A 13,215-nucleotide genomic window follows, 5' to 3' on the forward strand; every position below is an offset into this window, starting at 1 on the left:
TGTTGGTCATTAGTCCTGTCCATATAGCTCAGGAGGGAGGGGGGAGGGAATGTTGGTCATTAGTCCTGTCCATATAGATCAGGAGGGAGGGAGGGGGGCATGTTGGTCATTAGTGCTGTCCATATAGATCAGGAGGGAGAGTGAGGGCATGTTGGTCATTAGTCCTGTCCATATAGCTCAGGAGGGAGGGGGGAGGGCATGTTGGTCATTAGTCCTGTCCATATAGCTCAGGAGGGAGGGAGGGGGGCATGTTGGTCATTAGTCCTGTCCATATAGCTCAGGAGGGAGGGAGGGGGCATGTTGGTCATTAGTCCTGTCCATATAGCTCAGGAGGGAGGGGGGAGGGCATGTTGGTCATTAGTCCTGTCCATATAGCTCAGGAGGGAGGGGGGAGGGCATGTTGGTCATTAGTCCTGTCCATATAGCTCAGGAGACAGGGGGGAGGGCATGTTGGTCATTAGTCCTGTCCATATAGCTCAGGAGACAGGGGGGAGGGCATGTTGGTCATTAGTCCTGTCCATATAGCTCAGGAGGGAGGGGGGAGGGAGGGAATGTTGGTCATTAGTCCTGTCCATATAGCTCAGGAGGGAGGGGGGAGGGAGGGCATGTTGGTCATTAGTCCTGTCCATATAGCTCAGGAGGGAGGGGGGCATGTTGGTCATTAGTCCTGTCCATATAGCTCAGGAGGGAGGGGGGAGGGAGGGCATGTTGGTCATTAGTCCTGTCCATATAGCTCAGGAGGGAGGGGGGAGGGAGGGCATGTTGGTCATTAGTCCTGTCCATATAGCTCAGGAGGGAGGGGGGAGAGGGAATGTTGGTCATTAGTCCTGTCCATATAGCTCAGGAGACAGGGGGGAGGGCATGTTGGTCATTAGTCCTGTCCATATAGCTCAGGAGACAGGGGGGAGGGCATGTTGGTCATTAGTCCTGTCCATATAGCTCAGGAGGGAGGGGGGAGGGCATGTTGGTCATTAGTCCTGTCCATATAGCTCAGGAGGGAGGGGGGAGGGCATGTTGGTCATTAGTCCTGTCCATATAGCTCAGGAGGGAGGGGGGAGGGCATGTTGGTCATTAGTCCTGTCCATATAGCTCAGGAGGGAGGGGGGAGAGGGAATGTTGGTCATTAGTCCTGTCCATATAGCTCAGGAGGGAGGGAGGGGGGCATGTTGGTCATTAGTCCTGTCCATATAGCTCAGGAGGGAGGGGGGAGAGGGAATGTTGGTCATTAGTCCTGTCCATATAGCTCAGGAGGGAGGGAGGGGGGCAAGTTGGTCATTAGTTCTGTCCATATAGCTCAGGAGACAGGGGGGAGGGCATGTTGGTCATTAGTCCTGTCCATATAGCTCAGGAGGGAGGGGGGAGAGGGAATGTTGGTCATTAGTCCTGTCCATATAGCTCAGGAGGGAGGGGGGAGAGGGAATGTTGGTCATTAGCCCTGTCCATATAGCTCAGGAGGGAGGGGGGAGGGCATGTTGGTCATTAGTCCTGTCCATATAGCTCAGGAGACAGGGGGGAGGGCATGTTGGTCATTAGTCCTGTCCATATAGCTCAGGAGGGAGGGGGGAGGGCATGTTGGTTATTAGTCCTGTCCATATAGCTCAGGAGGGAGGGGGGAGGGCATGTTGGTCATTAGTCCTGTCCATATAGCTCAGGAGGGAGGGAGGAGGGAATGTTGGTCATTAGTCCTGTCCATATAGCTCAGGAGGGAGGGGGGAGGGCATGTTGGTCATTAGTCCTGTCCATATAGCTCAGGAGGGAGGGGGGAGGGAGGGCATGTTGGTCATTAGTCCTGTCCATATAGCTCAGGAGGGAGGGGGGAGGGAGGGCATGTTGGTCATTAGTCCTGTCCATATAGCTCAGGAGGGAGGGAGGGGGGCATGTTGGTCATTAGTCCTGTCCATATAGCTCAGGAAGGAGGGAGGGGGGCATGTTGGTCATTAGTCCTGTCCATATAGCTCAGGAGGGAGGGGGGCATGTTGGTCATTAGTGCTGTCCATATAGCTCAGGAGGGAGGGGGGAATGTTGGTCATTAGTCCTGTCCATATAGCTCAGGAGACAGGGGGGAGGGAGGGGGGCATGTTGGTCATTAGTCCTGTCCATATAGCTCAGGAGAGAGGGAGGGGGGCATGTTGGTCATTAGTGCTGTCCATATAGATCAGGAGGGAGAGTGAGGGCATGTTGGTCATTAGTCCTGTCCATACAGCTCAGGAGGGAGGGGGGAGGGCATGTTGGTCATTAGTCCTGTCCATATAGCTCAGGAGGGAGGGGGGAGGGCATGTTGGTCATTAGTCCTGTCCATATAGCTCAGGAGGGAGGGAGGGGGGCATGTTGGTCATTAGTCCTGTCCATATAGTTCAGTAGGGAGGGAGGGGGCATGTTGGTCATTAGTCCTGTCCATATAGCTCAGGAGGGAGGGGGGAGGGCATGTTGGTCATTAGTCCTGTCCATATAGCTCAGGAGACAGGGGGGAGGGCATGTTGGTCATTAGTCCTGTCCATATAGCTCAGGAGACAGGGGGGAGGGCATGTTGGTCATTAGTCCTGTCCATATAGCTCAGGAGGGAGGGGGGAGGGCATGTTGGTCATTAGTCCTGTCCATATAGCTCAGGAGGGAGGGGGGAGGGAGGGCATGTTGGTCATTAGTCCTGTCCATATAGCTCAGGAGGGAGGGGGGAGGGAGGGCATGTTGGTCATTAGTCCTGTCCATATAGCTCAGGAGGGAGGGGGGAGAGGGAATGTTGGTCATTAGTCCTGTCCATATAGCTCAGGAGACAGGGGGGAGGGCATGTTGGTCATCAGTCCTGTCCATATAGCTCAGGAGACAGGGGGGAGGGCATGTTGGTCATCAGTCCTGTCCATATAGCTCAGGAGGGAGGGGGGAGGGCATGTTGGTCATTAGTCCTGTCCATATAGCTCAGGAGGGAGGGGGGAGGGCATGTTGGTCATTAGTCCTGTCCATATAGCTCAGGCGGGAGGGGGGAGAGGGAATGTTGGTCATTAGTCCTGTCCGTATAGCTCAGGAGGGAGGGAGGGGGGCATGTTGGTCATTAGTTCTGTCCATATAGCTCAGGAGGGAGGGGGGAGGGCATGTTGGTCATTAGTCCTGTCCATATAGCTCAGGAGGGAGGGGGGAGGGCATGTTGGTCATTAGTCCTGTCCATATAGCTCAGGAGGGAGGGGGGAGGGCATGTTGGTCATTAGTTCTGTCCATATAGCTCAGGAGGGAGGGGGGAGAGGGAATGTTGGTCATTAGTCCTGTCCATATAGCTCAGGAGGGAGGGGGGCATGTTGGTCATTAGTCCTGTCCATATAGCTCAGGAGGGAGGGGGGAGGGCATGTTGGTCATTAGTCCTGTCCATATAGCTCAGGAGGGAGGGAGGAGGGAATGTTGGTCATTAGTCCTGTCCATATAGCTCAGGAGGGAGGGGGGAGGGCATGTTGGTCATTAGTCCTGTCCATATAGCTCAGGAGGGAGGGGGGAGGGAGGGCATGTTGGTCATTAGTCCTGTCCATATAGCTCAGGAGGGAGGGGGGAGGGAGGGCATGTTGGTCATTAGTCCTGTCCATATAGCTCAGGAGGGAGGGAGGAGGGAATGTTGGTCATTAGTCCTGTCCATATAGCTCAGGAGGGAGGGGGGAGGGAATGTTCGTCATTAGTCCTGTCCATATAGCTCAGGAGGGAGGGGGGAGGGCATGTTGGTCAGTAGTCCTGTCCATATAGCTCAGAAGGGAAGGAGGAGGGAATGTTGGTCATTAGTCCTGTCCATATAGCTCAGGAGGGAAGGAGGAGGGAATGTTGGTCATTAGTCCTGTCCATATAGCTCAGGAGGGAAGGAGGAGGGAATGTTGGTCATTAGTCCTGTCCATATAGCTCAGAAGGGAAGGAGGAGGGAATGTTGGTCATTAGTCCTGTCCATATAGCTCAGGAGGGAGGGAGGAGGGAATGTTGGTCATTAGTCCTGTCCATATAGCTCAGGAGGGAGGGGGGAGGGAATGTTGGTCATTAGTCCTGTCCATATAGCTCAGGGGGGAAGGAGGAGGGAATGTTGGTCATTAGTCCTGTCCATATAGCTCAGGAGGGAGGGGGAGGGCATGTTGGTCAGTAGTCCTGTCCATATAGCTCAGAAGGGAAGGAGGAGGGAATGTTGGTCATTAGTCCTGTCCATATAGCTCAGGAGGGAGGGAGGAGGGAATGTTGGTCATTAGTCCTGTCCATATAGCTCAGGAGGGAGGGGGAGGGCATGTTGGTCATTAGTCCTGTCCATATAGCTCAGGAGGGAGGGGGGAGGGCATGTTGGTCATTAGTCCTGTCCATATAGTTCAGGAGGGAGGGGGAGGGCATGTTGGTCATTAGTCCTGTCCATATAGCTCAGGAGGGAGGGGGGAGGGCATGTTGGTCATTAGTCCTGTCCATATAGCTCAGGAGGGAGGGGGAGGGCATGTTGGTCATTAGTCCTGTCCATATAGCTCAGGAGGGAGGGGGAGGGCATGTTGGTCATTAGTCCTGTCCATATAGCTCAGGAGGGAGGGAGGCATGTTGGTCATTAGTCCTGTCCATAAAGCTCAGGAGGGAGGGAGGAGGGAATGTTGGTCATTAGTCCTGTCCATATAGCTCAGGAGGGAGGGGGGAGGGCATGTTGGTCATTAGTGCTGTCCATATAGCTCAGGAGGGAGGGGGGCATGTTGGTCATTAGTCCTGTCCATATAGCTCAGGAGGGAGGGGGGAGGGCATGTTGGTCATTAGTCCTGTCCATATAGCTCAGGAGGGAGGGGAGAAGGCATGTTGTCATTAGTCCTGTCCATATAGCTCAGGAGGGAGGGAGGAGCGAATGTTGGTCATTAGTCCTGTCCATATAGCTCAGGAGGGAGGGAGGAGGGCATGTTGGTCATTAGTCCTGTCCATATAGCTCAGGAGGGAGGGAGGAGGGCATGTTGGTCATTAGTCCTGTCCATATAGCTCAGGAGGGAGGGAGGAGGGAATGTTGGTCATTAGTCCTGTCCATATAGCTCAGGAGGGAGGGAGGAGGGAATGTTGGTCATTAGTCCTGTCCATATAGCTCAGGAGGGAGGGGGGAGGGCATGTTGGTCATTAGTCCTGTCCATATAGCTCAGGAGGGAGGGAGGAGGGAATGTTGGTCATTAGTCCTGTCCATATAGCTCAGGAGGGAGGGGGGAGGGCATGTTGGTCATTAGTCCTGTCCATATAGCTCAGGAGGGAGGGAGGAGCGAATGTTGGTCATTGCAGCAAGGCAGTCTATCATTTACTAACAGAGCAGGGCACGATGACCGTGTTGCCAAATGACTAATGCTAAGTGTAGCGATAGCCCTTAGCGAGTGACGTTACCACTGAACAAGCACAGCAATAAAAGAGTAAGCCATCAGTATGGGATGTTATAGGGCTACTTACTGTACATAAACACTCACAATATCAACCTGAGAAATACTGTTAGTAAGAAAAACATCTGAAATACTTGTCTGCCAGGTCAGCACTCAAGGCACACACACTATGCGTGACAGAACATAGCAAATCATCAGGTCTTATTGAGTGAACATGATTACATTAAATTGACGGGTGAATAAATGATTTGTGATGAGGAAATAATGACGGACACAGAGGCAAATAAAATAAGCATGTGCTTTACTGTTGCTATTGCACTCGCAGGCATAAACCAATATATTATGACTTTACAGACGTCTGGGGTTTTAGCACTTCTAAATATTCCCTCCACCTTCAATCAGTTCTCCATCTGACCTCAGCTTTGAAATATCATTAGAGAGAGAAGAGAGAAGAGGAGAAGAGGAAAAGAGGGAAGAGAGAGAGAGAGATTGGTAGATACTAGATATATGGACCTATATGAACTCCCCCACACTCTCCCTTCACTCACTCCCCCGCACTCACTCACACTCTCCCTTCACTTACTCACACTCTCCCTTCACTCACTCACTCCCCCGCACTCACTCACACTCTCCCTTCACCCACTCACCCGCACTCTCCCATCACTCACCCCCCCCTCTTCCCCCGTCGCTTCCTTCACCCCCCTTCCTTCCCTCTCACCCCCCTCCCTTCCTTCACCCCCTTCCTTCCCTCCCTCCCTCCCTCCCTTCCTTCCTTCCCTCTCACCCCCTTCCTTCCCTCCCTCCCTCCCTTCCCTCTCACCCCCTTCCTTCCTTCCTTCCCTCCCTTCCTTCCTTCCCTCTCACCCCCTTCCTTCCCTCCCTCCCTCCCTCCCTTCCTTCCCTCCCCCCTCCCTCCCTCCCTCCCTCCCTTCCCTCCCTTCCTTCCTTCCTTCCCTCTCACCCCCCTTCCTTCCCTCCCTCCCTCCCTCCCTTCCTTCCCTCCCCCCTCCCTCCCTCCCTCCCTTCCTTCCTTCCTTCCCTCTCACCCCCTTCCTTCCCTCCCTCCCTCCCTCCCTTCCTTCCTTCCTTCCCTCTCACCCCCTTCCTTCCCTCCCTCCCTCCCTCCCTCCCTTCCTTCCTTCCTTCCCTCTCACCCCCTTCCTTCCCTCCCTCCCCGCCCTTCCTTCCCTCTCACCCCCTTCCTTCCCTCTCACCCCCTTCCTTCCCTCTCACCCCCTTCCTTCCCTCCCCCCTCCCTCCCTCCCTCCCTCCCGCCCTTCCTTCCTTCCCTCTCACCCCCTTCCTTCCCTCCCTCTAAAGAGAGTGCAGCTAGAGAGTGGAGAAACTGGAGCTTAATGAATCCAAATTAAAAATGAATGACACTGTTTCATTTCAAATGCACTAACATCCATACCGCGGTGTGATGATATGAGGCATTGCCCTAGCGCAAAACACAAGAGTTCACTGGATTAAAGATGGTAAATGATTTTTCACCTTGAAATGAAGGTCAATGTAAACCATTGAACACCATGCTGTGTAATTAGTAGAACGGGACGCTCTACTGGTTAGGGGTTTATTTGGATTATTTTGCTTATTTCTTAAATCCATTGGAATCTTAACTACATCTTATTGTGTATTTAAAAGGAATACAATAATAATAATGTCTCCTGATACCAAAGCATTTCCTTCAAGATGTCCTTCTTGAAGATGCACATGTGAAACCACTAATATGACAGAGCCAAATCAACACACACACCATGCATCTCCCAGGACCAGAGCTGGTGACCATCGCTTCATGACCCCCTACAGGTTATTATACACTGCTGTTTGAACAGGTTGGGGAGTGAGCTACGGTAAAGCCCTACAGGAAGTAGAAACAGAAAGTTGGTCTTACCCTCTAAGAGTGGACGTCTGGGAAAGATGAGGGCTGCGGAGCGATGACGTGCTGCTTTTGGCCCGTCCCTTTTTGAGTGACAGGTCCAGGACTCCATCTAGGTACAGGACACAAGGGTTAGCGCAGTACGTGTGTAATAGGGTTTCATATTTTCCCAGTATTTTACAAAATGTTCCATCCCAAGAATAAATCCCTTTCTCCCGGGTAACCCGGTATTTCCCGTCAAAACCGGAAGGGTCTTTCAAAAGCATTATAAAGCATTGAAATATGCTTTGATCAGCATGAAAATTCAAACCTGATGCTACCTCAGCCCAATAAGCCAAATATGTAATATATTTTACGAGCCGTACATTAACGACATTTAATGAGCCCAAGAATGTAAATATGAAAGAGGTAGGCTAGGACATCTATATATAGGGCTATATATGAATCAAGAACAGGGTTATTATTTTGGATGCAGTTTGAATAGAGTTGGAGAGAGAGAAAGACTGTTTGAACGTGCACTGATTTAAAGCAATAATATTAGAGTGTTAGTCTGTTTTAAAACTCTGCAGGTGCAATTAAAAAATACATCTTTACAATTAAAAAATACATCTTTACAATTAAAAAATACATCTTTACAAAAAACAAGGTGACCCTTGAAAGCCAGATGGAGATGGTAAATTTGATGCACATTCGTTCTATATATTACTGTATCATAGGCTATGCTGCAGCAAATAGAGGCCTACCTGTCAGAAGGGGAAAAAGTTAGCATGGTGAGATGATAAGTCTACTTGCATTGTGAACTGCGCTCCATACTGAGATGGGCTGTCTGTCCCCACCCTGAGGGTTGGTTCATCATGCAGAGGACGTAGAGAAGCCAGATTTAGACATCTCATATAATTTAACAGTTCCATTTCACGCCATGCTGTTCATATAAATTATTTATTTTAACAGTATCTGGCAGTTATTTATCCCGGGAAATGGGAGTGGTTTTGGGCGGTAAATTCCAGTAAATCTCAGTAACCAGGTTCCCATCATTCAACCCTAGTGTGCAGTACAGTAGTGTAGTGAATCTGCTGGTACCTGTTCTGCAGGCTGTGGCGGCAACCTCTTGACAGTGAGGAAGAGGTTACTTTACATCAAATATATTACCAGTACAAGTGTGTCTGCTCGGTCAGTCTACTACCAGCACTGGTGCATCTGCTGCTACCTTGTTCTACAGGCTGTGGCAGAGGCTTCTTGACAGTGAGGTCGAGAGGCAAGTCCTGGTCGGCCATCAGCAGCTTGGAGAGGACGGGGTTCTGGCTGGGCACGGAGGCGGTCGCAGTACCACCAGTGCTGGCAGCTGGGGGCACCGTGGGCAGCGAGGGGGGAGGAGGCAGGCTTTGGTCTGGGTGGGGACCAGGCCTGGGAGTGGAGCGGCTGTCTGGAGTAGAGGAACTGCTTTTTGAGGTATATTCTGCAGCAAACTGGCGGATCATCCTCTGCATTATCTCCAGAGCCACTACTGGAATGTGCGGGTCCGAGAAGCTGGGCACATCTGAGGGAGGGACAGGGAAAAATACCGTTACAAAGACATCTGTAGAGACGGTTGACCCTAAGCCCGTGAGGGAAAGCCATCTCAACCAAAGCAACAGTTTCTCAAATGTAACTAAGAACACACATGGTCCTGTTAGATATTCCTGTCGATACACAATCTTACAGAAATTGCTGTAACAAATATAGTTCTTCATAAGTAAAGACCTACCTTCTTTGTAGAGGACTGCATTAAAAAATTCCTCAGCTTGTTTCTCAAGTCTGTTGATCTTGGTCTGGTCTTTGAGCAGCAGGGGTTTAGCCCCACTCTCCAACCCCGGGTCGCTCAGGCCAACTAAGTGCTCCTTGGAGAAGAGACAGAAACACAGCTTATGACAGAAACAAATGGAATAGCGTCTTAGCAGCAGAAGTGACATGCTGTGGCGTATGGTAGACACGTACTTAAGCAATAAGGCACAAGGGGTGTGGTATATGGTGTTCTTCTGCACGACAACGGAGTGTCTGGATATAGCCCTTACACGGAACCCAAACCGGCTCCGCGCGTGCGCTATCGTGCATACATTTATTTTGTCCCCCCACACCAAACGCGATCATGACACGCAGGTTAAAATAGCAAAACAAACTCTGAACCAACTATATTAATTTGGAGACAGGTCGAAAAGCATTAAACATGTATGGCAATTTAGCTAGTTACTAGCTAGCTAATTTGTCTTATTTAACTAGCTTGCTGTTGCTAGCTAATTTGTCCTGGGATATAAACATCGAGTTGTTATTTTACCTGAAATGCACAAGCTCTTCTACTCCGCCAATTAATCCACACATAAAACAGCCAACCGAATCGTTTCTAGTCATCTCTCCTCCTCCCAGGCTTTTTCATCTTTGAACTTATATGGTATGGTGATTGGCATTTAAAATTTTCATAGTATTACCACAACAACCGGCAAAACAGTTTGTCTTTCAAATCACCCACGTGGGTATAACCAATGAGGAGATGGCACGTGGGTACCTGCTTCTATAAACCAATGAGGAGATGGCACGTGGGTACCTGCTTCTATAAACCAATGAGGAGATGGCACGTGGGTACCTGCTTCTATAAACCAATGAGGAGATGGCACGTGGGTACCTGCTTCTATAAACCAATGAGGAGATGGCACGTGGGTACCTGCTTCTATAAACCAATGAGGAGATGGAAGAGGCAGGACTTTCAGCGCGATCTGCGTCAGAAATAGAAAGGAGTTCTATTTTAGCCCTTGGCGTCGCAGACGCTTGTTGGCGCGCGCGAGCAGTGTGGGTGCAATTGAATAACATGGATTTCTACATTTATTTTGCGAGGCTTGCGCACGCAACGTGTCCGGTCTGGTCAGCATGTTAGCCATGGTATATTGGCCATATACCACAAACCCCAAGGTGTCTTATTGCTATTATGAACTGGTTACCAACATAATTACAGCAGAGAAAATAAATGTTGTCATACTTGTGGTATACGGTCTGACATACCACGGCTGTCAGCTAATCAGCATTCGGGGCTCAAACAAACCAGTTTATAAAAATAGATAAATACCTTTGTTGCATGAATGACATGTGGCATATGACAAACGAATATAACATCTTGGTGAGTGTATTCTAAGAGCACTTGTCATCTTCATTATAAAGACCCCAACACAGAGCTCATACCAGTGGATATCTGGAAAGATTGAATAATTATATGGCAGATGTCACAGAGCAAGCTAAGGATGTGCTGTATGGGTTAGCAGAATGCTTGTGGTAAATCGAAGATTCCCCTAACTACAGATCTAGGATCAGATTAAGGTTACCATAGGGGATAGGGGTAGGGTTGCAAAGGGTCGGGAAACTTTCCAGGAAATTTTAGGAATTTGGAGAATTTTGCTTAAATCATCAAAAAAAAAGTTTGCTTATAACAGTTAACCTTTGTGGTATTGCAACCCTCTGCATGCAGTGCATTCTTCCATCACATGGGCAGTGCATTCTTCCATCACATGGGCAGTGCATTCTTCCATCACATGGGCAGTGCATTCTTCCATCACATGGGCAGTGCATTCTTCCATCACATGGGCAGTGCATTCTTCCATCACATGTGCAGTGCATTCTTCCATCACATGTGCAGTGCATTCTTCCATCACATGTGATGGAAGAATGCACTGCACATGTGATGGAAGAATGCACTGCACATGTGCAGTGCATTCTTCCATGACTGGAACGAACTACAAAAATCTCTGAAACTGGAAACACCTATCTCCCTCACTAGCTTTAAGCACCAGCTGTCAGAGCAGCTCATAGATTACTGCACCTGTACATAACCCATCTACAATTTAGCCCAAACAACTACCTCTTTACCTACTGTATTTATTTATTAATTTATTTTGCTCCTTTGCACCCCATTATTTCTCTCTCTACTTTGCACTTTCTTCCAATGCAAACCAACCATTCCAGTGTTTTTTTTAGTTTTTATTTTACTTGCTGTGTTGTACTCACTTCGCCTCCATGGCCTTTTTATATTTTTATTTATTTATACATATGTTTGCCTTCACCTCCCTTATCTCACCTCACTTGCTCACATTGTATATAGACTTATTTTATTTTTATTTTTTTTCACTGTATTATTGACTATATGTTTGTTTTTACTCCATGTGTAACTATGTGTTGTTGTATGTGTCGAACTGCTTTGCTTTATCTTGGCCAGGTCGCAATTGTAAATGAGAACGTGTTCTCAATTTGCCTACCTGGTTAAATAAAGGTTAAATAAATAAAAATAAAAATCACATGTGCAGTGCATTCTTCCATCACATGTGCAGTGCATTCTTCCATCACATGTGCAGTGCATTCTTTCATCACATGTGCAGCTGATTCTCAAGATCTTGCACACTAATGAGATGCTATTGAGCCCACACTACTACACTGTCTGAGCCAAGGACTACATGCTTTATGGTAAGTTTTGATTACAATACTGGGTGGGGTGAATATATTTTATATAACATACATGAGTTTTCGTTAACTAGTAAAGAATAGACTACAGCAAATTGTGTTTAAATCATTTCTAACTTAGTTTTTGCTACCATGTGGGTTTTAACTTGCTTGAGCCTGCTAACTGAGGAGTTTAAATTCACCTGTTCCATACATGTTTCATTTCAAAAACACTTCTTACAAAGGAGTTGTTCAATCTAACTGCTTAACTATTTATCTGTACATGGAATTGTATTTTTTTTTTTTTAATCCTCTTTTTCTAATCTTTACAGGAAAATGCCACGGGCACTATCTGATGTGTAGAGACAATTCACTGCAGCTAATGTAGAAGGATTAGATGTGTACATTTGCAAATACTGTGCCAAATCATATGTGAAGAATGCAACAAAGATGCAGAATCATCTGGCCAAGTGCATAAAGTTCCGACAGCGCTCACAACAAGCAAACTCTGCCAAAAGTCCCTCTACTTCTATTTGAGGTGAAAATGATGAATCAGACACCTTATTGTTAGCAACAGCTCATGGTCCTCCTGGAATCAGAAGTTTTTTTTTTACTCAATGGAACGTAGACAGAGAAATGCTGATGAATGTCTTGCTCGAGCTGTGTATGCAACTGGTTCACCTCTGACGCTCACAGGCAATGTGTATTGGAAGAGATTTCTGAATGTTCTACACCCAGCATACACCCCTCCAACCAGACATGCTTTATCTACTCATTTGCTGGATGCAGAGTTCAAGTGAAGGTCAAGCAAATCAGAGAAAACAGAATATTGCAATCATCTGATGGGTGGTCGAACGGTCGTGGGCAAGGAATAATTAACTAAATCATCTCCACCCCTCAACCAGTATTCTACAAGAGCACAGACACGCCGGTCTCTACATTGCAGATGAGCTGAAGGCAGTCATCAATGACCTTGGACTACAGAAGGTGTTTGCACTGGTGACAGACAATGCTGCGAACATGAAGGCTGCTTGGTCTAAAGTGAGAGTCCTACCCTCATATCACACCCATTGGCTGTGATGCTCATGCATTGAATCTGCTCCTCAAGAACATCATGGCACTGAAAACAATGGATACACTACAAGAGAGCCAAGGAAATGGTTAGGTATGTGAAGGGTCATCAAGTTATAGCAGCAATCTACCTCACAAAGCAAAGTGAGAAGAATAAGAGCACCACATTGAAGCTGCCCAGCAACAACCCTTGGGGTGGTTTTGTCATCATCTTTGACAGTCTCCTGGAGGGGAAGGAGTCGCTCCAAGAAATGGCCATATCACAGTCTGCCGATATGGACAGCCCCATCAAGTGGATCCTCCTGGATGATGCATTTTGGGAGAGAGTGGTAAACAGCCTAAAACTCCTGAAACCTATAGCAGTAGCCATTGTACAGATTGAGGGAGACAATGCCATCCTGTCTGATGTTCAGACTCAGCTTGCAGATGTAAGAGAATAAATCCATACTGCCCTGCCCACTTCACTGTTGCGCC

General features: G+C 48.4%; 1 protein-coding gene across 3 annotated transcripts in view; it reads right to left on the reverse strand.

Moving 5' to 3' along the window:
* Positions 1-13,215, reverse strand: part of LOC129828727 (nascent polypeptide-associated complex subunit alpha, muscle-specific form-like) — a 68,614-nt gene that overhangs the window by 29,295 nt on the left and 26,104 nt on the right. For all 3 annotated transcript variants that reach the window (XM_055889890.1, XM_055889892.1, XM_055889889.1), the window contains 3 exons: positions 8,960-9,092; positions 8,423-8,752; positions 7,231-7,327 (listed from right to left, as the gene is read on the reverse strand). In XM_055889890.1, coding sequence (XP_055745865.1) covers positions 7,231-7,327; positions 8,423-8,752; positions 8,960-9,092 — 560 coding nt within the window. The remainder of the gene's footprint in view (positions 1-7,230; positions 7,328-8,422; positions 8,753-8,959; positions 9,093-13,215) is intronic.

Source organism: Salvelinus fontinalis, chromosome 30, assembly GCF_029448725.1.
Source record: "Salvelinus fontinalis isolate EN_2023a chromosome 30, ASM2944872v1, whole genome shotgun sequence".
NCBI classification, from domain to species: domain Eukaryota; kingdom Metazoa; phylum Chordata; class Actinopteri; order Salmoniformes; family Salmonidae; genus Salvelinus; species Salvelinus fontinalis.